This window comes from Theropithecus gelada, chromosome 4 (genome assembly GCF_003255815.1).
Source record: "Theropithecus gelada isolate Dixy chromosome 4, Tgel_1.0, whole genome shotgun sequence".
In the NCBI taxonomy this organism is placed as follows: Eukaryota; Metazoa; Chordata; class Mammalia; order Primates; family Cercopithecidae; genus Theropithecus; species Theropithecus gelada.
In genome coordinates, this window is record NC_037671.1 from 43,574,539 (window position 1) to 43,602,322 (window position 27,784).

Genomic DNA, 27,784 nt, shown 5'->3' on the forward strand with positions numbered 1-27,784 from the left:
AAATCACCTGTTTCCCCAAAACTATTGAAATTTAATTTAATTTAATTTTAAAATACAAAACAAAATATTGATCTTAAGGAAACTCAAGATGCAAAAGATGCAACAGAAATCAAAATCGATGCAAAGCACTCAGAAAATTAATTCAGGATATGAATGAGAAATTTACCAAAGCATAAATATCTATCTTAAAAAAAAACAGAAAGTCTAAAACTAAAAAATTCGTTGAAGGGAATACAAAATACACTCAAAATCTTCAATAATAGACTATGCCAGGCAGAAGAAATAATTTCTGAACTTGAAGACAGGTATTTTGAAATAATCCAGTCAGACATGAATAAAGAAACAAAATGAATAAAGCCTTTGAACATTTGGGATTACGTAAGGTGACCGAACTTACAAATTATCAGTATTCCCAGGTATGAAGAGAGATCCAAAAGCTTAATAAAACTATCTAATGAAATAATAGATGAAAACTTTTCAAGTCTAGCAAAAGATTTAGACATCTATTTAGAGGAGGCTCAACAATCCCCAGGCAAATACAATGTAAAAAGTTTGCCACAGCATATTGAAATCAAACTGTCTAAAGTCAAAGTGAAAGAAAAAATTCTAAAATCAGTAAGAGAAAGATGTCTAATCACTTATGGAAGAACCCCCATCAGTCTAACAGTGGATTTCTCAGCAGAAACCTTCCTGGCCAAAAGAAAATGGGATGACATATTCAAAGTGCTGATGAAATTTTTAAAAACTGGTAACCAAGAATTCTACATCCAGCTAGATTAAGCTTTGTAAATGAAGGAGAAATAAAGTCTTTCCCAGACAAACAAATGCTGAGGAACTTCATCACCACTAGAAGAGTCCTACATGAAATTCTCAAAGGAGTCCTAAACTTGGAAGTAAAAAGCTGATATTAACCATCACGAAAACACATGAAAGTATAAAACTCACTAGTAAAGCAATTACACAAAGAAGGTAGAGAAAGGAATCAAATGACACTACTACAATATTTCACTAAACCACAATCAATGAGAGAAAAAGGAAAAAACAAAGACTTGATAGAACAACTAGGAAATAATTAGCAATATGACAGAAACAAAACCCCACATATCAACATTAACTTTAAATGTAAATGCACTAAATGCTCCACTTAAATGATATAGATTGGCTGAATTAATTTTTTTAAATGTGATTCGACTATATGCTGGTTACAAGAAACTCACGTTACCGATAAAGACACATATAGACTGAAAGCAAAGGGTGGAAAAAGATATTCCAGCAAATGGAAACCAAAAGTGATCGGGAGTAGCTATACTTATGTAATATAAAACAGACTTTAAATGAAAAACAACATAAAAAGACAAATAAGGTTATTATATAGTGATAAAAGGATTGATTCAGCAAGAGGATATAACAATTCTGAATATATATGCACCCAACACTGGAGCACCTAGATTCATAAAACAAATATTATTATACCTAAAGAGATAGACAGCAATACAATAATAATGAAGGCCTTCAACACCCCACTCACAGTATTAGATAGATTATCTACAAAATGATCTAAAATCAACAAAGAAACATTGGACATAATTGGATGTTAGAACAAATCAACTTAACAGACATCTAGAGAACATTCTACCCAATAACTGCAGAATATACATTCTTTTCATCAGCCCTTGGAATCTTCTCCAAGATAGACCATATAGTAGGCTACAAAATAAATCTCAACAAATTTTTAAAAACAGAAATCATATCAAGTATCTTCTATGATCATCAAAATTTATTCCATATCACAGTGGAATAAGTTTTTTAAAATAGAAATTATATAAAGTATCTTCTAGGATCACAGTGGAATAAAACTAGAAATCAATACCAAGAGGAACTTTGGAAACTATACAAATACATGGAAATTAAACAACATACTCCTGAAAAAAAATCACTGGACCAATGAAGAAATTAAATTAGAAATTTAAAAATTTTTAGGAACAAGTGAAACCTGTTAGGTTTCTACCTAACAGAGATTGTGCCATTGCACTCCAGCCTGGGCAACAAGAGCAAAATTCCGTCTCAAAGACAAAAGAATAAAAGAAAAAAAAAGAAAAGCTCAGGACCAGATAGATTCATAGCTGAATTCTACTAATCCTCCTCAAAAAAAAAATCTTCCAAAAAAATCAATGAGGAGAGAATTCTTCATAACTCATTCTATGAGACCAGTATAACTCTGATACCAAAACCAGATGAGGACACGACAAAGAAAAGAAGACTACATACCAATATTCCTGATAAACATAGACACAAAATTTCTCAACAAAACACTAGCAAACAAAAACCAACAGTACATCAAAAAAATACACAATGATTAAATGTGTTTTATACTAGGAATGCAAGGATGGTTCCACAATGCAAAGCAATATATGTGATATAGCATATAAACAGAATTAAGGACAAAAAATGTATTATCATCTCAATAGACACAGAAAAAGCATTCAAAAAAATTCAGCATCCCTTCATAATTAAAAGCCCTCAACAAACTAGGCATCAAAGGAACATACTTCAAAATAACAAGAGCCATGTATGACAAACTCACAGCCAACAGACTGAATGGGGAAAAGTTGAAAGCATTTCCTCTGAGACCTGGACCAAGACAAGGATGCCTACTTTCACCAATCCTATTCAACATAGTACTGGAAGTCCTGACCAGAGCAATTGGGTAAGATAAAGAAATAAAAGACATCCAAATTTGAAAGGAGGGAGTCAAATTACTCCTTTTGGCTGATCACATGATCTTATATCTGGAAAAACCTAAAGACTTCACCACAAAACTCTCAGATTTGATCAATGAATTTAGTAAAGTTGCAGGATGCAAAATAAATGTACAAAAACCAGTAGTGTTTCTATACACCAATAATGATCTAGTTGAGAATAAAATAAAGAAGGCAATCTCATATACAATAGTTTCAAACAAATTTAAATATGTAGGAATATATTTAACCAAGGAGGTGAAAGATCTACAAAACACTGATGAAAGAAATTGTAGATGACAAAAACAAATGGAAAAACATTTCATGCTCATGGATCAAAAAAAGTAATATCATTACAATGACCATACTTCAGTTAATAGGATTACTATTAAAAATAAAAATAAATAGGCTGGGCATGGTGGCTCATGCCTTTAATCCCAATACTTTTGGAGGCTGAGGTGGGTGGATCACCTGAAGTCATGAGTTTGAGACCAGCCTGACCAATATGGTGAAACCCTGTCTCTACTAAAAATACCAAAATTATTCAGGCATGGTGGTGTGTGCCTGTAATCCCAGCTACTTGGGAGGCTGAGACAGGGGAATTGCTTGAATCCAGGAGGCAGAGGTTGCAGTGAGCTGAGATTGCGCCACTGCACTCCAATCTGGGTGACAGAGTGAGACTCCATCTCTAAATAAATAAATAAATAAAATGACCATACTGCCCAAAGCAATTTACAGATTCAATGCAATCTTTATCAAAAATATCAATATCATTTTTCACAGAATTAGAAAAACATAATCCTAAAATTCACACGGAAACCAAAAAGAACCCAAATAGCCAAAACAATTCTAAGCAAAAAGAACAAAGCTGGAGGCATGGTGTTACCTGACTTCCATTTATATTACAACACTAATATAATGATAGTAACCAAAACAATTTGGCACTGGCATAAAAATAGGCATGTAGATCAGTGGAACAGAATAGAGAACTTGGAAATAAAGCCACATATTTGTGGCCGATTCATTTTTTACAAAGTTGACATGAACGTACATTTGGGAAAGGACACTCTTATAAATAAATGGTACTGGGAAAATTAAATGTCCCTATGCAAAAGAATGAAATTGGCCCCCTGTCTCTCACCATGTACAAAAATAACTCGAGATGGATTAAAAACTTAAACATAAGACCTGACATTATAAAAATAACAGAAGAAAACCTAGGGAAAACTCTTCTGGACTTTAGGCAAAGAATTTATGACTAAGACGTCAAAAACAGTGACAACGAAAACAAAACAAAGGAGACTTAAAAGCTTCTGCACAGCAAAATAAATAAATAAACAAACAAAGGTGAGCAATACTTTAGAATGGGAGAAAATATTTGCAAACTATACTTCTAGCAAGGGACTAACATCCAGAATATACAAGGAACTCAAGCAATTCAACAGCAACAACAACAAAAACAAACCCAAATAATCTCATGAAAACATGGGCAAAGGGCATGAACAGACATTTTACAACAATCAGAATGGCTATTACTAAAATCAAAAAGCAACAGATGTTGGCAAGGATGCAGAGAAAATGGAACTCTTATACACTGTTGGTGGGAATGTAAGTTAGTACAGCCACCGCAAAAAATGAATTTCTCAAAGAATTAAAAATAGAACTATCATTCGATCCAGCAATCTCAACTGTATACCTAACAAAAGAAAAATAAATCAATATATCAAAAGGACACCTGCACTTGTGTGTTTATCTGCACTATTCACAATAGCAAAGATATGGAATCAACCAAAGTGTCCATCAATGGATGGCTGGATAAAGAAAATATGATATATATACACAATGGAATACTATTCAGCCATAAAAATAATGAAATCATGTATTTTGCAGCAACATGGATGGAACTGGAAGCCATTAGCTTAAGTGGAACAAGTCAGAAAGACAAATACTGCATATTTTCACTCATAAGCTGGAGCTAAAATATGTGTACACATGAACATAGAGAGTGGAATAATAGACAATAGAGACTCAGAAGAGTAAAGGGGTGGGAGTGGGGTGGGTGATGATAAACTGCTTAATGGTATAATGTACATCATTCAGGTGATGGATACCCTAAAAACCCTTACTTGGACACTGTGCAATTCAGGCATGTAATGAAATTGCATTTGTGTCCCATGAATTTATACAAATAATTTCAACATCTAAACTAACCAAGGGCTTATTAAAAATCAACAAGTGGAAGGAAGGAAGCCAATAGAAACTGGTTAGAAATAGGTTACACATTGCAGTAAAAAACCATATACCCAAGAAACTCATAAATAGATGTTTGATCCTGTTAGTTAGAGAAATACCAATTTAAAAACATGGAGCTGTCACTTTGAACTCATCTGAATGGTGAGCACATGGAAGGTGGATGACACTAGAGGGATCCTTGAGCCCTGCTGGGGGGAAGGCAACATGACCCAGCATTCTGGAGAACAATCTGGAGCCTGTATGTGGCATAAACATGTGGATATCCCATACCCAATGTTCCATCCCTGACTTACGCTCTATTGTGCTATTTTTTACGTCCTGTTTAGAAAAGATTTGCCTTCTCCAAGGTCATTTTTTTCTACATTTTCTTCCAGAAACTATATTGTTTTCACCTTTTATATTTAGGTCTATGATACATTTTCAATTAATTTCACGTGCAGTGTGAAAGAGTTAAAAACCTATTTTTTTTCTGGGTGGGTATCCAACTGATCGTTACCCTTTGATAGAAACAATGTCTTCTCCACACTAAATTGCAGAGGCCCTTTAGTGGCAGTCAAGTGACTGTCCATGTGTGGGTATGTTCCTAAACCCTCTATTTTGTTCTTATTTTCTGTTTGGCTTAATGCCAACTTCACATGTACTCTAAAACATTCTTATACGGCTCCTTCAAGAGCATTAATAGAAATGTTTATTTTGAGGGTTTTTTGTTTGTTTGTTTTTCTGTTTGTATGCTTGTGTTGTTTTGTGGTAGTAAAGAGTTGAAGCAACTTAGGTTCCCATCACTAGGAGGAATGGAAAAATGAAATCCAATACTGCCCCTACATTATATGAAATCCTACCTAGCAGCCAAAAAATTGAAGATTTAGGTTTACATATAGCAATGAGGGATAGTCGCAGAAGCACAATGCTGTCTGAAAACATATAACTGGAGTTATAATTTTGAAAAAAAATAAAGCTTAAACCATGAGAGACAAAAATAAACACATGTTAAAAATTTTATTTAACTCATACTCAATACATAATTTATTTGAGAAGATGTTATGCCAGTTTAAAAATGGAAGTCAAAAAGCACAAATGTATATGAAGTAAAGGAATGTTGAAATGAATTGTATGTGGAAGCATATCAGTTTGGGGTTTGCTTTTCCCTCTCAGCAGGGGAAGGAAGACAGGGCAGAGTTTGCTTGTCTATCAATAACCTGCATTTGTGAAAGTTAGACTCCTCTCACAAAATGATTACCAGATAACATGAAGAAGAGAGTGCAATAGATAATGTGGAAGTTTCAGTTTAATTGCAGATTTTTTTCTACAACAGAGTGAAATGTGTAAAAAACAAATGTGTAAAAAACAAAAGCACACAAAATCGATTCTATATATTTTCAAGAATCTACATGCATGCAAATAAACATGGAAAATACAAAATATAATTATTAAGAAGATGCCTATGAGGGAAGGGTAGAGTGGAGCTCAGGATGAAGGTAGTAAAGATTAAAATATATATATATATTAAACTAACAGTGGTAGTTCATGGCTATAATCTCAGCACTTTGAGAGGCCAAAGAGGGAAGATCACTTGAGCCCAGGAGTTCAAGACCAGCCTGGGTAACATAGCAAGACTCCATCTCTATACATAAAAATACACATTAAAAAACACATGAAACCAAATGAGTGGTAAAGTGTTTCCTTTGATGACTGTGGGCTGTGAAATAAGGAGTCTGTCAATTCAGTTTGGTTACACGAAGATCTTTTGTGGAAAAAAACAGCATGTTTGCATTTTTGTTTGTTTACAGTTGACCTTGCCATCTTTCAGGACGTAGGTTTTCCTTTATAACACGAATGCAAGGATTGATTTCCAGCCTGGGAGAGGAACTGACTTATCCGAAAGTACCCAGTGTGCAGTGGTGGGGGAGGATGGTATTCCACATCCGGCCTTCTGATGCCAAATGTCATGCTTTTTCCCTGCAAATTTAAGCGGGGGAAATGATTGGGTCAGGCAGCCCACACAGGAAACAGACAGGAACAATCTGTACGGGATGCTGCTTTTCTGGCTAGATTAGCCTCAAGTTTTCTCCAGTTCCTGGAGAGAAGAAATATGAAGCTGCTATCAGAACAGCACTGCTTGTTTTATGGTTCAATGAAGATAATTATGTTTAAGTGTATCCTTATTAAACTTGATACAGTTCTCATTTAATAGTATGAGCTCAGTCTTTCTCAACCATTTCTCTTGTCTTTTTTAAGACTTAAGTTAAAGAACTGGGCAGAACTCCAATGATGGATTCAGACCACAAGGACTAAGCCATCCACTGGTGCCTGGACTGGGCCAACTTTGCTACATGTGAAATATAGGCCTTTATTTCCCTGAACTCAATAAAGATCCACAAACCCAAAAGGTTGGAGCCACTGAATGTCACAGAGGGGAAGCCCCACTGCCAGGGGTTTACTGAGGCCTAAAAAAGGGTGAGGTGCTTCCCCAAGGTCAGTAAGTGTGATCAAGGCAGAGAGGGACCAAGAATCCAGAATCTTCTATTGCCCTGTGATGGCTGCCCTTACCTTTGCAAAGGACTGAAGTTTTAGTATTTATGTAACAAAGAGACACTAAGACCAAATTACTAAAATGTTCCTGAGTCAGGAGCAGTGGGTGATGGAACCGCTTGACCAATTGCGTCATTAATTTGTAATCAGCCTGCCAGTGACTGGGTATGTTTCTCAAGAACTGGGAAATTATTGTATTCTATTATATGGGTTCAGTAGATTCCAACCATCCTGCCCATGGCTCTGTCCCTTTGCTTGGTCAACTGTTTATTTGCAGATGCTATGAAGTTCAACTTCAGCCCCAGCCTGTCCTGATATTCACGTATTCAGATTAGCATATATTCAAATAGCAGAAGAGTAATGTCCTGTGCTAATGGAGGCCTCTCAAATTCACTAGCCTGAAAAGAGTTTTATAGAAAAACTTGAGGCAAAACCACTGAGCTCCACCATCCCAGTTCTACCTCCCCATGTAGGCAGGCAGGCTTGCTAACAAAGGAGGGGGAACTGGCAGTGTTTCCACCAATGAGAAGCAACTGAAGGTCACCAAAATGTCCTTCATTTTCCTCTCTAATAACTGTGCCTCATCTACTGCTATTGAAATCCCTGAGAAGAGGAACAGCTTTTCATTGGCCAAGTGGGGCCCATTTCATTGAGTCACCAGGCAATCAGATGGATCCCTGTAAGTCACAGCTGCACCACTTATCTGCAGAATGATATAGTGAATAACTTAACCTCTTTGCGTCTTCTCTTCTGCAGTGAAGGCAGCAGCACTTATTTCAGAGTAAAGAGATTAAAAAGGTACGTGCTTGGCTCATAGCACATGTTCAATTAACCAGTTTCTCTAGCAGCCCTCTGCCACAGAGTAAGATAATTTTTTATGTCACCTAGTCCAACATCCTTGTCTTACAGGTGAGAAAACGGAGGCCCAGAGAGAAGCTATTGACCTTCTCAAAAAAGTCACAAAGCAAGAGAATGGAAGACCCAGGTCCCCTGATCTGAGGCCTGGAACTTTTCCCATTGCTCTGTGCTGTCTCTCCAAACAGCCCCTCATGAATGGGCAAATGGGGTCCAGCTCATTGGCTGTGCCTAAGGAGACCCTTCGCTGACCTGGGCCCTGCAGCTGCTCACCTTTGCACCAATACCAGCCAAATCCGATAGTGCAGAACAAAGGGGTCCTGAGGAGACAGGTGGGTCATGCACTGATACAGCCTCAAGTCCTGCCTCCAGAGCTCTATCACCATGACCCTGATTATGGCTTCCGTGGGATAATCCTCCAGCAGGTGCCTCCTGGCCCAGGCCCAGTTTAGGTCTTTGTTTCTTATCTCCATGAGCACCAGAGTCTCCAGGGGAACCTGGCTCCACCCCCACTGCCAGGCCTTCAGGCTGGAGGCATATTTCATGATGTAAGAACAGACCACGGTCAGAGTCTGTCCTTCTAGCAGGCACATTTGCTCCTCCATGTCACCTACAGTTTGGAATCCGGGAATGAAGAGTCAAGCACTTCGCTGAGCAAACATGATTTCTTCCCTCACCTCTGCATCCCCAGTCTCAGACCACAACACAGACACAGGACCACAGACGAAGAGTATTCCTAGCTCCTCCGTCAAGCATGTAGGAGTGATTAAGTATTTCTGTGATTATTTTTAAAAGGTTCTGCAATCATATATGTGTCTGTTTGCATATATACATTATATATTATATATATGATATATTTTATATATATGATATGATATTTTATATATATAATATTATATGTATGTGTAATATGTCAGCAAGATTCCTACCTGTATGGAGCAAATGAGGCAAATATGTATCATGGTTGAAGTTTGAATCTAGATGATGAATTGACAGTAACTACTCTTGCTACATTTCGTAGACTGGAAAATGTTCATCATAAAAAGGTACAAAAGAACTTCACCAGATTTACCATCCATTTTCTATTCCACTTGTGGTGGCCCAGGCATGCCTTTTGCTTTCTGGTATACAGTTCTTTTGTCTTTGTCTTTGTTTTTTGAGACGGAGTCTTGCTCTGTCACACAGGCTGGAGTGCAGTGGTGCAGTCACTGCAGTCTTGACCTCCTGGGTTCAAGTGATCCTCCCATCTCAGCCCCCACCAAGTAGCTGGGACTACAGGCATGTGCCACCATGCCCAGCTAACTTTTTGTTCTTTATAGAAACATAGATCTCACTATGTTTCCCAGATTGGTCTCGAACTCCTGGGCTCAAGCCATCCTCTGACCTCAGTCTCCCAAAGTGTTGGGATTATAGGTGTGAGCCGTAGCACTTGGCCTCACACAGCTCTTTGTATTAGCTCCGGGTGTCCCCAAGACACATGCTCTTCCCACTCTTCTCTCTTCTCCCAAATGGAAGGGATATTCCCATTTGGTCCCAGAGGGGAGTCAACCTGAACAGTTGTAGCTGGCGCTAGTCTCTTTCTTCTTCACCCTCAATGTCACGGATCACCCTACACCTGGTTCCATCATCATCATCTCCCACCATAAAATTTTTAAGCACGGCTGGGGCGGTGGCTCATGCCTGTAATCCCAGCACTTTGGAAGGCCGAGGCGAGACTATCCTGGCCAACATGGTGAAACCCTGTCTCTACTAAAAATACAAAAATTAGCTAGGTATGGTGGCACATGCCTGTAATCCCAGCTACTCAGGAGGCTGAGGCAGGAGAATCGCTTGAACCAGGGAGTCAGAGGTTGTGGTGAGCCGTGATCATGCCAGTGCACTCCAGCCTGGTGACAGAGTGAGATTCCATCTAAAAAAAAAAAAAAAGAAAAAAAAAATTTAAGCACTTATTAGGCCCTAAATACTGAGCCAAGGGCTTTCCATCCATCCACTGTTTAATTATTAAGACAACTCTCTGAAGTAGGTGCCACCTACAAATACATACCTGTGAGTCAGTTCCATTTACAAATGAGGAAACTGAGCCTAATAGAGGTTACAAACCTTACTCAAGGTCACATACGTAGAGTGTGGCTGAGATGGGATTTGTTGCCCCAGCCCTCTCTGATTCCAGAACTCTTATCCTCTTCTCCACACTCCCTTCGTTGTCTTGCTAGTGACTTCCACAGAAGTTTTGTTTTCATGTTACTACCTGTCTTTTTGCTGTTATTTACCTTATGCTCTACTAATGCCTCCTCTGCACAGTGAGTGCATGCTTTTTTAAGGGGAGACTTTGCCTTGCTTTTCTTTACATCTCCCAGGATATCAGCACAGTGCTGGGGAATTGCTTGGCTGGATCCACCTAATTCTCTCAACTTCAAGATGCAGTAGAGGAACCTCCAGCATCTATTTCATCTCCCAGTCCCTCCTGAGTCAGGGTGGACTAGCACAGTCTGCATGCATTGCCTTCCTTTCCCTTTCCCATCTGTACCACATTACCTGACCCCATTCCAGTCCATCCCAAAGATATGAGAGGAAACTCCCACTAGTGGGCACTTCTGCTGGGCTGTCTACATCCCTCTCCCTGGTGCCCTCTTGCCCAGCCTGCTTACCCACTCTCCTTACCTGCACCAGCAGCGGCAGGAGCAGCAGCAGCAGCCACCAGGGCCACCCCCCGAGCCCTGCCCCCTCCACTCTATCTGCCACCTAGATGTGTTGTCTGCCGGCTGGCCCAGGGCCTCTTCTACTTGCTACAGGATGTTGCCCCACATACATGGTCACCATCTCCCCACGAGGCTGGGCAGTTACTTCACAGTTGAGAAACCTTGGAGGAAATGTGACTGGGGGAACAGTTCAGGAAAATGCAGAAGAGAGGCAGGCTAGCCACCCTTGTGACAGCTTCCTTCCTGCCATCATGATGTCACAGTCCTGATAGGAACACTCAGTTGCTTCCCTTTTTGCACCATGGTGAGTCTAGACCCACCCACCCGAGGTCCCCACTGCGTCACTCACCCCCTCAGGCCACCAACCTCCTCATCACTGACCACTGACCCCTACAACCCATAAGCCTGCACCCCAGTCTCCCTGTGAAATGGTACTGTGCAAACAAATACTGTTCACCCCACAAGGCTGGGTTCAAGCCTTTCTGCTGAACCTGCCCTCTTTAATATCAGCCTGCCCCATGGTTCCCAAGCACAGGCACGTGGCTTCACTCAGGAAGTGTAGCACACGTACACACCCCGGCTCCACCCCCAGACATTCTGACTTGGCAGATCTGCAAAGGAGCCCAGGCATCTGTATTTTAACAACAGCTTAGGTGGTTCTGAGGCAAAGAGTCCAAGCTGACCAGGTCTGCAAGAGCTGCGTATAGGTAAGATGGGCCCTGCAGCATGTCTCGGGGGCTCAGGGCCTTTGCCTGAGTACCAGGTATGGGCTTCCCTGAGCTACCCTGTCCAGGCACAGGCATGGAGACCACAGTTATAACAGTGATAGCAGTAACCACCATGGATTGAAGTCCTACTGTGTGCCAGGTACTTTACTCAGGCATCTCCTTGGATCCTGTCAACATTGGGAGCTGGTATAATGGAGGCGTGTCATCTTGTGACTCTCCAGCGCCAAACACCTTTTTCTTTTGGGGGTACAGGCTCCAATGTGTGAGTTTCACACAGATGCAGAGCCCTGCTTCCCCTTCTATTGAGGACGGAAGCAGCTATTCCTCCCACCCTTCTCCCGGCAGCTATGCTGCAGGCACGTGACTTGACCCAAGCCTGGCCACATGAATGATTCTGCCCAGGACCCCAGATCTGCAGATGAGACACAAATGCAGAGCCAGTTGGAGATGACTTACTCAGAGGCAATTTTAGGATTCAGAGTCTAGGAATAGCATAGTGGCCTCCAGTGTCTGGGGCAGTGGCATCGATGGCAACATGGCCAGACTGTCTCGTGTGGCCTCTGCTGTCCATTCTCTCTTGGCTTCTGCCCATTTTCCAAACCCAATCCCCCAGCCTCTCATCAACTCTGAGTTACTGATATCCCTCTAGAATTCCCTTGCTGTTTTAGATAGCCAGAGTTGGATTCTGTTGTTAGCGTCCAGAATCATCACTGGCATGGTTAGGCACCATCATGTCCATTAAGGCAAGGAGGAATATTGAGGCCCAGAAGGTTAACTGAGTCACCCAGGATCAGACACCCTGCAAGGATGCAGAGCAGGGATTCAAACCCAGATATTGTTTTCCTCCAAGGTCTGTGTCATTAACCACACAACACTATTGTATCAGTCAAGGTAACAGCAAGACACCGGTGGCTCATTGAAACTGGGTAATTGAAGAGTATTTAATAAACATGTGCATAGAATTTAGGGAATGCAGTAAGGGGTGCTTCAGTATGCTGAGGCTGGCAACAGTGGTGGGCCGTTCCCACCACTGGGCCTACAGAGGAGAAGATGGAGCAGGGGGCTACAGAGGAGAAGATGGAGATGGGAACTGTTTGGTGAGGGGCTTGAAGGAGGCTTCAGAGAGGAATGCAGCCACTCCTGCCACCACCTCCCAGGGAGGGAGCCCTGAGGACAGAAACCCTGATCTGACTCTCTCCCCACCCTTGGCTCTCCTTTCATGTTTCCCATTGGTTCAACCAGCCAGAAACTGGCAGCCAAGGAGCCTGCTGGTTTAGCCACATTGGTCAGGTGCCCAGGCAGGATGGGGAGGATGGAGCGTGGCGTGGCCTGTAAGTGCAAATGGGAGAGTATCCAGTGTGGCCATTTGTCTTCCAATTTAATGCATATAGTATTTCAGGCACGTTTGATATGTTGGACTTAACACTTGATCTATAATAAGTTAAGCACACAGGCATGCACTGGACCATGCACTGGGTTACATCTGGATGAATCTCTAGGAATGTGTCATGGGCTTTTGTAAGGACTGTAATGACTTCTTGGAAACAAGCTTGAGATTCACTAAGAGGGAGCTGTATACTAGGATACAGAAGGTCTGCAGGGGCCCTGGACTCTAAGCATTTGCTTTATGCTCCAGGAGAATCTGATGCAGGTGGTCTAAAGACCTCTGAGAAACACCGCCCTCGTGTGTTCCGCCTCTCCTGGAGTGCATTTAATGACAATACTCCCTTGCCCTGGCACATTGTCAACCTCATAAACAGGAGCAACAATGGGATTGCTAAAGTGCAGGTTCCAGACCAGCAAGCTCAGCATACAAACACTGCATCCTGCACAGTCACTGCCTCTGAGCTGCTTGATTCTTTTAGGTAAGAAAATAAATGCAGAGATTAACAGCTTCCGGATCTAGTGCCTTTGCAAAGATTGTCACCAGAGCATCAGGATGAAATAAATGCCCCCCACACATCTTCTAATGGGCCCAAAATTGGGGTTCAGAAATCATCTCTCTAGGGTCATTACCGTTACCTGGGCAGGTTCTGACAGAGCAGCGTTCAGAGGAATGGGGAAGTCCCTATGTGATGGAGCAGGCTGGGAGCTGGACCTCCGCGTGCAGAGAATTGTTTCCACAGGAGTGGAGCTCATTGTGAAAATACATTTACCTGACATGAGACACACTGTATGTGTAGAAAAGTGTGATTGCTCTTGGGAATGGAGGATAATATCTGCCCTGGACATCACTAAATTGGGCTGGAAGGACCCACCATCCTTTCCCCATCCATGAGGCCCGTTTCCCTTAAAGGGAATCTCGAACGGTGGGAAATAACAAAATCCTGATTGAAATCTGTGGGAGATTGCAAGAAAATCTCCCACAGAGATTTTCTCCGTGATGGCCTGAACACCTACCTACTTCACAGAGGAGGGCACTGGAGAGAGCATGGAAACTGAAGCAGGTGCTCCAGGAGCAAACTGAGAGAGGAGGAGGAGGGCAGAGTGGGGAACTAGACGAGCACATGGGGACAGCCTCCAGAAGCCTCCGCGGTGGGGAGAGCTTTTACCCCACCATCCCTGCCCCTTGTGTGATACAGGAAAGAGGCGTTTAGACACAGGCAGAACTCCTGCTCATTCTATGCCATGTGGCTTTGGGGTCCTTCAGGTAAGGAGCTCTTCAGTTTTCACTCCTGCCAGTGGACGGTGACTTACTCACGTGGCCTCGTTCCAGTCACATACATTTCTGCCTTCATGGGGCTATTTTCAGGCTCCAGCGATAAATGCACACAAGATGTCTGACACTGTCCATTGATGCTCTCCTATGGATCCCATCTCAGCCTGCCAGTATTTCCTCAGGACAAGATACTCAGTTTAACTCTTTTCTCTGAGAAGGATGCACTTTCTCACCATGATGTCTTATTTCTCCATGCTCCACAATCTTCAACACCCTTTCCTGGGAGTGTTGGAAAGAACCACATATAAGCATGACACCCAAGTGTCTGATGCTAGAAAAAGGAAGTCCCAGCATAGGGCGAGCAGGATGCTTCTGTAGTGGGAGCTCTGTCCAGGTCAGGCCAAAATTGTATGGTCCAGGGCAAAACGGAGCAGAAGTATCAGGTGCGCCTTCTGCACGTCACAGCCCCCACAAGAGAATTACAGTGAAAAACATTGACCTGTCTGTACTTCATGCAAACCCCAAGTGGCTGGTGGAATGAAGGACCAGGCATGTTTGGGGCTATAACTTCTTTTCTGAGGCGGAAATGCCCACCCAAGGTTATTAGAGAAATGAGGGCAGTGAGCAGGAAGGTGAGACGCTGACTTTAGAAGTACCCTGTGATTACAGATTTAATTCATGTTATTAACTCCCCGCCTTTTACCTCCTCCCTCCTCCCTTGGCACAACTGCCAGATGGATATGGCTGGAAGTCAGAGGATGTTCTCGTGGGTTCGTGGGTCTAGGGTCCAAATGACCTCAGCGTGACAGCAAACAGGACAGAGAAGACCAGGCTCTTACTCAGGAATCCACCAGCCACGATAATGACAATATTGAACACAGGAACCCTGCGGGAGAGAGGAGACTGAACGCTACTGCTGGCAAAGGCTCCCCCACATGCACGTGTTCCCTCTAGAAAATGCCTTCATGTCCCACTCCCCTCTGCTTAGGTCCATGCTGCACCTTTCCCACACTGCCTGACCCTGTGCTTTTCGGTCTGTCTCACTGCCAAAAACTACTGATTAGAAATAATTCAGTGGAGAGTATAGGTCCCTGTCCAGGAGAGGCACTGTTGGGAGACTGTCAGGCTGATCAGCCCATCCTCCTCCTTGTGATGTGGTAGGGAGAGGGAACCCCAGCTAGGAAACCCGCTCTCTAGTCTCAGCACCATCCCCTGCCTACTGGGATAGTCATCTCACCTCTTTAGCTCAGTTTCCTCACCTATAAACCGAGAAGAATCCAACCCTAGTGAAAATCTCATCATGAATTTTATAGATTTTGGTGAAATGATTTTAAGGGTTCTGGGTAAACATCAATAGGTAGCATAATAAAAAGATGCAAAGGAGTGAGGGCACTTGACCAGTTCCATCAGCAGACATGCAAGCAGATGAGAGCACAAGGATGTGGCATGGTAAGAAACAGGGACAGACAGATGGCAATGGAACAAAAAGGCCAGATGCAGAGCCAGTGCCATGTGGGAACGTAACGTCTAAGGAAATCAGAGGTCCAGTGGATAAGCCGGATATGGTAGCATGCACCCATGGTCCCAGCTACTTGGAGAGACAGGAGGATCATTTAGTAAATAGTCTTGCAGTATCTGGACAGCAACATGATAATGGAGTAGCCTTTTCTACAGTTTACAGCATGTGGCAGAATAAATCTTCTCCCTGGATTAAACATTTAAATAAAATTAAAAAACAATCCAAGAAAAGTCACCAGGAAATAGAATAAGACACATTAAGGAATAAAGCAAAGCAACTGATTTAAAATCAACACATCCACGTATACAAAACTTAAAACCACATGCACAAACTAGCAAAGAGGAAAACAGCATAAAGGAGCTAGAAAGCAGAAAACTGCCTATTTGCCCAAAATCCACCCCCAGTCAAGGGCCCTGACTTGTAGCACAGGGGACTACATTCTCAAGGCTGCCTGGTCAAGTTCAGCAACTGGTAGGGGACAGGGGGCAGAGACGGGGGCAGGGATGGGGCAGAGAGACAGGCGGCAAGGCACAGGGAGCCAGCATCTCTCTCACCCCTCACATGATTGTGGCCCACTCAGCATCCTCAGCATCTGCCCTGACTCAGGTGCTGCAACCTGAATGTCCTGGCTTCTGGGCCCTGCTCACTGCACCTCCTCTCCAAGTCCCTCCTGCGAGTGCTCTGCCTTATCCACTCTGAGTGCTGTACCATTTTCCTAGGCTGAACTCGCGGGGCATGTCCACTCCCAACAGGCCACCACCTGCATTTCTTTCGAGGCTGCACACAAGCTACTAACCCCCTGAAGGCCCAGGAATTCATGTGTTTGGCCTTGGTTAGAGCTGCCCTTGCTCAGTTACTGCCCCATACAGGGACAACTCCAAATGTGACTCAGAAGTCCCCAGAGCTCCTTTACAAGACTGAGCCAGAGTTATCCTGTGAGATACTCCTTGGTTATGACAACCGTGCTTGCCTTCCTTCCCTTCCTGGTCCCACTTCCTCAATGGCTTTGCCAGAAATCACTTCCTAAAACATTTTTTTTTTGTCATTTTTTTTAGAGAGAGAGAGCAGGATCTTGCTCTGTTGCCCAGGCTGGAGTACAATGGCTTGATCACAGCTCACTGAAACCTCGATCTTCCAGGCTCAAGTGATCCTCCTGCCTCAGCCTCCCAAGTAGCTGGGACCACCATGCATGCCACCATGCCCTGCCAATTTTTTTATTTTTGTGTAAAGACAGGGTCTTGCTAAGTTGCCCAGGCTAATCTCAAATTCCTGGGCTCAAGTGATGCTCCCACCTCAGCCTCCCAAAGTCCTGGGATTATAAATGTGAGCCACGATGCCTAGTCCTAAAACATTTTAACAAGACTTTATGGCTTGCTTCTGGGGAACCTACCTAGAGATAAGGTGATAGTGGCTACATCTGCAGTGCCTCTCTATCCCCAAATTAGTGTCTCAGCTCTTCCATCACCTGGGCAAACAATTCCCTGCATTAAATTCCTTCTTTTCCTGGCTAGATGTGGTGGTTCACACTTGTAATCCCAGCACTTTGGGAGGCCGAGGTGGGAGGATCACTTGATCCCAAGAATTCGAGATCAGCCTGGGTAACACAGGGAGACCCCCATCTCTACAAAAACAATAAAAAGTATTAGCTGTCCTGATGGTATGCATCTGTGGTCCCAGCTACTTGGGAGGCAAAGGTGGGAGGAGGTTGAGGCTACAGTGAGCCATGATTGCGCCACTCCACTCCAGCCTGGTTGACAGAGTGAGACCCTGTCTCAAACAAAAAAAAAGAATGAAGGGAAGGGAAGGGGAGGGGAGGGGAGGGGAGGGAAGGGAAGGTAAAGGAAAGGAAGGGAAAGAAAAAAAGCTTCTTCTTTTCAAACAGCTAGAGTGGATTCCAGACTGGACTTTTGCTGAAAGGATAGTTCATATTAGACGATAAAGTTAACAGGTAAAAGAGAGATGCAGTCTCTAGTAGCGAGGCAGGAGAATAAGGGTCTGGAGAGAGAAACATAAGGCCAATTCATGCTGAATCAAGGAGCAACACCAAGGTCTGGGATCAAGGAATCTAGAACAGATTCGTGCTGATTTCCCAAAACTGGATCAAAAGGAAAACTCCTGGTGCTGGGGTCAGGGAACCTAAGGCCAATTAACACAAATTTTCTAAAGCTAAACCAAAAGGAAAAACCCCATCTCCCCATTCCCCAGCAGCAAAGGATCAAAGGCTACTCTCCCCACAGCCTTCCCCCTTCCACCACGTCTCAGATGGAAAGGGAGCGTGCCTTGGATTGGTCATGTGCCAATCACAAACGACCATCTCTTTATCCGCAGAGGGCGCCAATTCACCTCAGCCTTTAGGTAGCCACAAACCAAATGCTTTATACAGATAACAGGTAACTGAGAGGAACCTCACGTGGAGTACTTAAAACCCAGAAAACTTTGTAACCTGGCCCTTGAACCGCTTGCTCGGGGCCACTTCTACCCTGGGGAGCACTTTCTCGCTTAAATAAATTCCTGCTTTCACTGCTTCATTCCTTTGTTACTCTGTGCATCTTGTCCAATTCTTTGTTTAAAAGGCTCAGAACCTGGACAGCTTACACTTAAGGCCCTCCTTCCCGTAAAAGTAGGAATATGGGCAAAGGTCATGTACTCTTCACTTACGTATTGCAAAATGAAAGTAGAGAAGAAAGAATTGACTCCTAGTGGATCGTTCGTTTGATTTATTCCACAAAGGTTTAATGAACACTCTGTTCCCCAAACAATGTAATGGGAAAAAAGGCACTGCTACTACCCATATGGAGGTGGAGTCTACACTCATAGAGAAATTAGGGCAGGCACCAGTTCACATTCATTTTAGCAGGAATGTGATTTAACTCACACTATTTAATGATTTAAAAGACTAAATCCATGTCTGTAAGCCTGCAGTGACACTGCTTTATTTATGCATAATGAATCACAATGCAAATTGTTTCCAATCTTTTGGAAGACCATTGGTAGATGCTATTTGTATACAAAATGATATCAGTGTTTAAATTATCTCATGGAAATTTCATTTGAGTTAATTATTTAAAAGAAGAAAAATACATCTGCAAGAAAATGTTTATCTCAGAGTTATCAACACTATATCAATGTCTAAGAACAGGCCAATGATTATGTAAGTTATGGCTTTCACAATTGATAGAAAAATATGCACTTATTGAAATTATATTTGTGGAATTTAGGTAGCAGCATCAAAGAATAATTTCAGCATGGAAAAGAAAAAAAACAGGTATAATTAGACCTACTGCCATATTAAAATATGTATAAACATAAATAAAGACTAGAAGAGAATATGAGAAAAAAGCCATGTTAGACTAGTGGTAATGTGAAAGAATATTTCCTCCCTGATATTTCAATATTTAATGATAAACACATTCTAATATAAATCAACATGTAATAACTGTAAAGAAGAGTGAAATTGCTAAGTTAGTGGTTCTTAAGTTTGCCTACACATTAGAAGTCTCCTAAAGATCTTATTAAAAATACTGAGATGGACCTCATCTGCAAAAATTCTAATTCTATTGATCTATAATTGGACACCTGCAACAATGTTATTTAAAAAACAATAAGGCAAAAACCAATACTGCATTTAGCCCCAGCTCCAGCTCCTGCTGAGAGCTGTTAGGTGGACAATGTCTTCCAGCTGTGGGTTTCTAGCATGCCTACTGAACTGTCAAGGAAGCTAAAGCCAGAGAGGGTTGCTGACTCACCCAGAGTCACAGTTAGTCAGGCCAACACTAGATCCAGGGCCCCTCACTCAGAGTGCTTTCCCACTACCCATCAGACCCCTGGGGTTGGATGAGCTCCATTGGAATTTGGGGAAGATGCCATTTCCCTCTCCTTAATACTCAGGTTGCAAGGAAACAAGGAAGGTGAACTGGGGAGAAGGACAGCCTGGCTGAGAGCCTCCCCTATTCTCCATTACCACTTCCTTCTTCCCCTGGACATTTCTACCCAGACTAACCTGACTCAAGTCAGCTCCTGCCCCACCCTCCCCTTTCCCTCACTTTCACATCCTCTCAGCACACGGACTGGGGAAAAAGGGCTCAGTGTCCAAACCAGGGGCCCAGGGCCTGAAAACCATACCTGATGATATCTGTCACATTTGTAAGGTTGATTTCAGAGCCAGGAGTGGAGACAACGACAGTTGACTCGGGTGGAGCTTGGGTCACGGTTCTGGGGCTGGTATAGCGTGGGCCCAAGGCCTTAGCAGTGGTAGGAGGAATCCTATACACATTCTGGGTAGAATTCTCACTGGAACCAGGGGTACCTGAAGAACCTGCAAGAAGACACATTGGATGGATGGGTGGACAGATGAATGATGAAGGGGTGGATGGGTGGGTGAATGGATGTATGGATGAAAAGGTGGATGAGTTGATGGACGGGTAGGTGGTATGGTAAATGAAGCTGAGGAGGAAAATAAGCATGGCCCAAATGCAAAGTTTTCTTTTGCTAAAACCAAAGAAATACTGTGGAGTCAACCTGAGTCAGAGATTGAAAAAAGGAAAGAAGAGAAAAAGGGCAGGAAGTGAGGGAGAGCAGAAAGAGAGAAGAAGAAAGGAATTTTTTGCCATTTGTATTGTTGGAAATGCACTTGCCTTCTGTTCTTCACCAGTTCATGTGCACCCACCTTCTCCAAGAATAATTCCAGGCTTACTTGATTCACTCTGCCTTTCATTCACCTGGCTTATGGCATATTGCTTTAAAAGTTATCTTTTATTAATATATTATGTATGCACCTTGTCTTCCTCAGGCTTAGAATTCCCCAGGTGCTGGGAACTTGAACCTGCCTCCCTTTCCTCTGTCTTCCATAATTCATTCCTTAATGCAACATCTACTGAGAGCCTACTTTGAGTCAGAAACTACATTATTCGCTAAGGGTGCAGAACCCAGGAAGGCACAGGTGCTTCCCGCAAGCAGTTCTGAAATTAATAGGGGACAGGTAAGTAAACCGGCCTCTCCTATCCAGTGAGATAAGAGTTGTGTATGAGCTCTGGAGACTTGCTCCCCGAAAATGGGAGCCATGGACCATCAGCATTGGCATCATCTGGGAGATCAATAGAGAGGCAGACTCTTGGGTCCCACCCTGTACCTATTCAGTTGGAGTCTGCATTGGAAATAAGATCCCCAGGTGGTCTGTGCCCACAGAAAGATCTGAGAGGGGCTACTTCAGAGGCACACAGGCATGCCACCAAATGCATCCTTGGGAAAGGGAGTCACGACATGACTTCTAAGTGGAGAACAAAGAATGGGACTAAATTATCCCAAATCTACCACTCACCTTAATTATACCCCAATTCCTACCACAGCACCCCAAATTAGGCTCTGCTATCCTAGGAGAATCTCATACATGGAAGGTTCTCTTACTATTGGACCTCAGATGAGAGACAAGGAGCTTCTGGGAGGAAGACAGCCTGCTAGGAATCCTGAACCCCAGCTCTGCTGATGCTACCACCACCACCCCTTTCCTCACCTGGCCTTCCTGTCCCCACCAATCCTAGGCCACTCACCCTTGGTCACCACCAAGCGGATGGGATTAAACAGCATGTGAGATTCCTTGGGATGCTGGTAGATCACACACTGATACAGTCCAGAGTCTTCCACTTGAAGGTTGGTCATTTGGACCTGCAGTAAACCACGATCAGGGTAGTCTTCTAGTGTGATCCTCCCAACTTGGACTCGATGGAAATCCTCTGAAGGCCTCTCTGTTTTTGCCAGGATCTTGGGCATCTTTCCCTCCATTTTCTGCCAAGCTTTCCTGCTGTAGGCATACTTCTGTAGTGTGTAGTCACATTTTACCTCCAGGGTCTGCCCCTCTTTGTATTCATACTTTTCCTCAGTTAATTCAGTTGCAGCTCCAAGTTCTATAAGCAGGGAAAGAGAATTGGGTTCTGTGAGGAATTATTTTTCTCTCTCTGGGTGGGGAAAAAGGAGAGAAGCCCCCTGTTTTTCTTGTCCAAACACCCATATTTCAGACAAGGTTCTTGAGGCCTCCAGAGAAAATACAACTTGCCCTGCAAGCCAGCACTAGACCTCAGCTCTTTCCACTGTGAGTAGGTTTTTTACTATAAGAGTGAGACTTCATATGGTGCATGAGGATCAAATTTCATAAATGATCACAGGAAGACTGACTTTGAGAGGAAGAAACTGCCCAACTGGAGACAGAACATGGGACATTGTGCTAAGACCACAAGTGGCTGCAGCATGGTGGGAGGGAACAATTACAAGGGTGTACGACATAAAAAGTGAATGCAAAGACACAGTGCTAGAAGAGAGTGGCTCCAAGGACAGCTTGAGGAACTTCACCTAAGTCAGGGCAAGGACATCAGTTCAAAACACCTTTGGACAAACAGTGAGGAAGCCGTCTGGAGGGCATGATGGGCATGGATATCTGACTGCCTGGCACTCCTTTCTCCCTTTGGGTAGCAGAGCACCCCTTTCCAAGGGAACGATCCTGTGTGGCTCTACTGTTGGGGCTGCCCACATTCTCAAGGATGGGCACAGGACACAGGCTTTGCCAATCCAAGTACCCCATCTCGGGGTCAGGTGCGGTAGCTCACGCTTGTAATCCCACACTTTGGGAGGATGAGGAGGTCAGATCACCTGAGGTCAGGAGTTTGAGACCAGCCTGGCCAACATGGTGAAACCCCGCCTCTACTAAAAATACAAAAAATTAGCCAGGCATGCTGGTGCACACCTGTAGTCCCAGATACATGGGAGGCTGAGGTGGGAGAATCACTTGAACCCAGGAGGAGGAGGTTACAGTGAGCTGAGATCACAACACTGCACTCCAGCCTGGGCCTTGCCAGGCTGATTGGTTTAGGAAGGAGCACATGGCTGAGCTGGACCAATCAGAATCCTCCCTGAGACTGCTGTAGCCATTAAGAGAAATGCTTCTTGCTAGGATTCACAGGTCAGTGAGATGTGAAACTTTATTATGTGAAACTTTCTTCCATGTGGGAATAGGCTGCCTGAGAATGGCTAAACAGGCAGAAAGTGAGTGAGAGGAAGGGAGAGAGGGGAGAGTGGAGGGAAGACAGAGAAAGAGAGAAAAAAAAAAACCCCACGTTATCTGAGTCATGGACTCAGCTGTGCTCCAGAGGAGCACCCCTTGTACTTTCCAGTTACCGGAGCCAAGAAATGTCCCCTCCTATATTTGATGTCACGGAGTCACAGCAGTGGTTCTCCACTGGGGACCAATTTTTGCTCCCTGCCACAACTCTCCCTGAAACCCTGGACAATATCTAGACATTTTTGGTTGTTATAACCAGGGAGAGAGGTGGGTGCTACTAACATCTAGTGGATACCAGGCTAAGCACCCTACAGTGCACAGGACAGCCCCCACAACAAAGAATCATCCCACCCCAAATGTCAATAGTGCCAGGTTTGAGAACCCCTGGGTTACAGTGACAATGGTTTCCACCACATTCTTGGAGGCTGAACCGGGTTAACCGTCTAGAATTGGGAATGCTCATCTGGCCTTGTCCAAGGGAGCCTTGCTGATGGGAGGCCAAGCAGAGCAGAATTAGAAGACCAAGGTCCGTGTTTCAGCTGGACACCCGGGGCTCTCTAAGTTGCGAGAAACTGTAGCTTACACACTCAGGCCTAGGGTACCTTCCCCCATGGAGCACCAAATAACAGGCTGGACAGTGCTGCTGGGTTTACTGTGAGGGTCAAGGTAACACTAGTACTGCTGTTATTAATACCACACACTTAGGTCCTTGCAGGCCTGGTGAAAAATGACAAGCACTGCCCCTTTCACGGAGCCCCCTGGCACGCCCACCCCAGGATAGGCCAACAGATCTGCCTGACCTTAGGAAGACTCGACTCAGGGACTCACAAGGATTTTAAAGGTGAAACCAGGCTTGAAAGCCAGTTCTTCTGGGAGCAGACTCCAGTTTCTAAGGAAACCTTGCAAACGGGCCTCCTGGGCAACTCCCACAAACTCCGGTCAGGAGTGCCCCTCCAAGAGGCAGCTGAGCAGAGGCTGAGAGTTGTCTGAAACCAAGCCTGGTTCCCTCATTTGTTCATTCACACATCAGACTGTGGCTGAGAAACTTCTCTATCACAGGCACTGTGCTGGGCTCTTTGGAAGACACACAGACTCCATCCTCAAGTTGTCACCACTGAAGCCCTAACCTCTGAAGTTAATGTTACAGATAAATCTCCTTTATTTGCCAGCTCCCCAGGGAAGGTGGGAGCTACAGGTGACTGAGTTTGCAAACTTGCCTGTCTCTCGCAGAAGGAAGGAGACAGTAAGAAACGAAGGCTGCTGAGCTGTCTGTGCAGCACTGCAGGAAGGGAATTCCTTTGAATATGTTAATTAAAAGGATAGCAAATACTACCTATTAAGTATTATGTGCTAAGGGTTTTCAAAGACTATCTTATTTAATCTTTGTAATGTAAAAAGTTGACACCATTATTCTCCCCATTTTATAGATAAGGAAACTGAGGCACAGAGAGATTAAGTGATTTGCCCAAAGTCTCACCATAGTTAAGTGCTAGAGCCAGGATTCAAACCCAAAGACTCTGGTTCCATCTAAAGCACTGAGCCACATGGCCCAACACAGTCTGATAGGGATTAGAGCAGTCCTGGCCCAAGCGTGAATAAGCATCCAGTTGCAAAGAGCATTCAGGTTAACCCCTAACCTATCCCCACAGGGCACAATGAAATATATACTACTGGTTTTCTCTCACACAAGTACATAACCTTCAGCCCTCTGCTGTCTCCCAGTTCTCCTTCAGAAAAACATGAAGCAAACACGAGGAAATACACTTGTCCATGAGGACCTAACTCCCTTCTGCCCATCTAGATCATCACCCCAGCTCCAAGAAGCCCCAGAGCAACATCTGAGCATGGACTCTACAAGGCAGTTGTCCATGACTTTGCTCAAAGTAGAGGGCCCAAGAGAATACCTCTCCCTGATTTTTCATGCCTTCCTAAGGCAAGCCTCGTTTTTAACTCATATTGACACTTTCCTCCTGTTATTCATAAGGATTATGATAACATCATAATCCTTCCTCCTAAATATAAGGATTAGGAGGAGGAGTGAATAAAGCCTCACATGCTTCTGGTTTGGGTGCAGGTATGAGCTGTGCAGATCATAAGAGGAGACACATGCAAGAGCTGGGGCATGGGCCGGCTCTGCTGAGCCTCAGCAACTGTGCCCTCCAATCCCAGCGTGCCATGGAGAGCTGGGATGATCGCCCCCACCAAAATGAGCACCAGCCTCTTCTGGTCACATCTGTGTCCTCAGCAGCAGTATATTTGCTGGCCCATAGTAGACCCCTGGGAAATATTTGTTAAATCAATACTGCCTTTTGGGTTTAACGGACTGTCAACATCAAATGGAATATAACATCCAACATCATGATGGAATATAAGAAAAAGATTTCAACATCAAATAAACTCATTGTAGATCATGCCATGATGAGATCTACTCTATCATTATTCCCATGCCAGACTTTGCCTGTCTCTGACAACGTCAACATGCACAGACATCTTGTTTCCCTGACTCTCTCCTTCTTTTACTTTTGTGGGCAGACACTTCACGTTCTCCCGATTCTGGGTAGAGCAGCACAGTCTGGCATAACTATTGGGTGGCTCTATCTTGGATGGTCCTGTGTTCTGAAGCTTCAACAGAAAAGGGCTCCCCGAGATCCTGGACCAAACGCCTTCCCTGCCCACTCCTCTTCCTTGTCTTACCTGAGACAAAGAGCATCCACAGCAGCCCCCAGAGCTGGGTCTTCCTCATCCCTCCTGTGCACCAACTCCAACTGCTGCTGAGGGCTCCCGGGACAGCTACAAGGCACCACAGTCACCTAGAGGCTTCGGAAAGTTGCACAACAGGATGTGAGGACATTCCTGGGAGGCACTGAGCCTGGGCTGTGTTTCATCACCAGTTGCTGTGACTCCTGACATCAACAAAAGAATCCAGAGACCAGGACTCACTTCTCAGTTAAGTTTCTTTGAACTCCAGTTTTCCTCTCTGTGGTAATAATGACAATTACCTTTCAACCTCACAAAATCTAAGAAAGAATGATACTTGAAAAAATCAAAGTAAGGCATTAATATTAGGAAGGGGAACAGAGGGCCCTTTGCTCTCCAGAGGCCGCCTCTCCATTCACATCCAGTTTAGTGTAGTGAAGAGAGTCAGGCCCACATAGGGACAGGCGGCGACAATCGTATCTCATCTTCTCATCTTCAGGGTTTTTGTGAGAACATGTTTCTACATCCTGCCCTGCTTAGCCCCGCCGGTTCTCTTGGCTTCTGGTGACCTGGGGTGCACCTCCTCTTCATCACCAGGAGGGCCATACCCTGCATTTGTCCTCAGCATTGCCACAGACATGGCCTGGGAGCTCACAGGGGTGTAGGGACCCCAGAAACAATTTGAGAGGACACTGCCACCACCCAACAAGAACAGACTTAGATTTAAAAAGGAAACTTGGTTCAAGACACTGAAGAAAGAAGAAAAAATCCAGCAGGTTTTGTACTAGAAGCAAGAAAAGACAGATTTGACAGTGTGAAAATCAAATCAGTAACGGAGAGGATTCACTTCAGAAATATTCCCAAATGTAAAATGAATAAAGACATTTAGAAGAGCTCAGAAATTTAAGCGAGGACAAATCATAGAACTCCAATCTACAAATTAGAGATCCCCTTAAAGCATAAAATGGAATGGTGGATCACAAGAAAGATTAAAAATTTTATCTTAAAAATATGCTTTCCAGGTCTGAGAAGAAATCTAAAATTGGAGGTTGAGAGTTCAACATGGGCAAGGAAAAAATTCATAAAGTGAGACCTAGAATAGGAAGTGTCTAGGTGAAAATTTTTAAATTTAAATAGAAAGACTCCTACTGTTAAACAAAAAAAGTAACTTGGTTTCTTCAAAGGAATCGAAATAATCAGGACTCAGATTTCTTCTCTGAGTAACAAATACCATGAGAGAGTGGGATGAGGTATAGAGAACATTATGACCCTAATATTTTACACCCAAATTGATTGCTACTAAAGTATAGGAACAACTAAAATGTACTATCATATCTGCAAATTAAAACAACAACCAAAAAAATTTTCAAGGTTAACTTTAATTTTTTTAATTAAAACTGTTCAATGTAGCAATTTATAAAATATAGAAAATAAGAAATAAACTTAAATCATGTTATTACACTTTATAGAGATCATTTGTAGTGGAGATTTTACTATGTTTATTTTTTGTTTCACAGATAATGTCGGAAAACAGACTTCAAACATGCTTGAACTGAAATCTGCTGGCCCCTCCTTTTGCTGTAGTCAAGCAGTCCCTAAAAAGGAAAAATAGACAGAAAGGTCTTAACATTTTCTGACTCAGAGAAGAGCCTGTGTGACTTCTGTGGCGATGAGTCAGATTCATACAGTTCATTTCAGTGAATAAATCCCTCTTCTTACAACAAAATTAATATTCCACACTTAAATAATAGCTATACATACTTTCTACATAATGTAGAAATACATACTTTGTACATTTTTGTGTCTTCATATACTTTGTGTGGAGGATTAAGTTCCTGGAAGATTAAGAGGGAGCTTTGAACTAAACAGTCCAAGAAGAATTTCTAATTAGACTTGAATATCACCGGAGGCTGATTGCTCCTTCACATTTTCCTAACTACAGACAGCACCTGCATTTAAATTAGAATGAAGTAGAATGAAGTCTTTCTCCACTTGTCTGATCTATTTGTGTACTTGAGGTCAACAGTGTAAATAGTCATGTGTCACTTAATGACAGATA

The 27,784-nt window shown here is 43.3% G+C and overlaps 1 protein-coding gene across 3 annotated transcripts; it reads right to left on the reverse strand.

Annotated features, from left to right (window-relative positions):
• Nucleotides 1–6,748: 6,748 nt before the first annotated feature.
• TREM1 (triggering receptor expressed on myeloid cells 1) lies at nucleotides 6,749–25,861 on the reverse strand. 3 transcript variants are annotated; one of them, XM_025382799.1, is made up of 4 exons: nucleotides 25,723–25,861; nucleotides 21,527–21,880; nucleotides 20,103–20,295; nucleotides 6,749–6,947 (listed from the first exon to the last, which is right to left on the reverse strand). In XM_025382799.1, the coding sequence occupies exons 1-4, from the start codon at nucleotides 25,769–25,771 to the stop codon at nucleotides 6,935–6,937; spliced, it is 609 nt and encodes a 202-aa protein (XP_025238584.1). In that variant the 5' UTR covers nucleotides 25,772–25,861; the 3' UTR covers nucleotides 6,749–6,934. The 3 variants fall into 3 exon arrangements, with proteins under 3 accessions (XP_025238584.1, XP_025238585.1, XP_025238583.1); XM_025382798.1 differs by lacking the exon at nucleotides 6,749–6,947 and adding an exon at nucleotides 14,323–15,347; XM_025382800.1 differs by lacking the exons at nucleotides 6,749–6,947; nucleotides 20,103–20,295 and adding an exon at nucleotides 12,723–15,347.
• Nucleotides 25,862–27,784: the final 1,923 nt, after the last annotated feature.

Coding starts and splice junctions, on each gene's coding strand:
- TREM1 (XM_025382798.1), bottom strand. CDS start 25,771: ATGAGGAAGACCCAGCTCTGGGGGCTGCTGTGGATGCTCTTTGTCTCA. Junction 21,881..25,722: donor GTGGATGCTCTTTGTCTCAG/GTAAGACAAGGA, acceptor CCCTGCTTATAG/AACTTGGAGCTGCAACTGAA. Junction 20,296..21,526: donor CCGCTTGGTGGTGACCAAGG/GTGAGTGGCCTA, acceptor GTCTTCTTGCAG/GTTCTTCAGGTACCCCTGGT.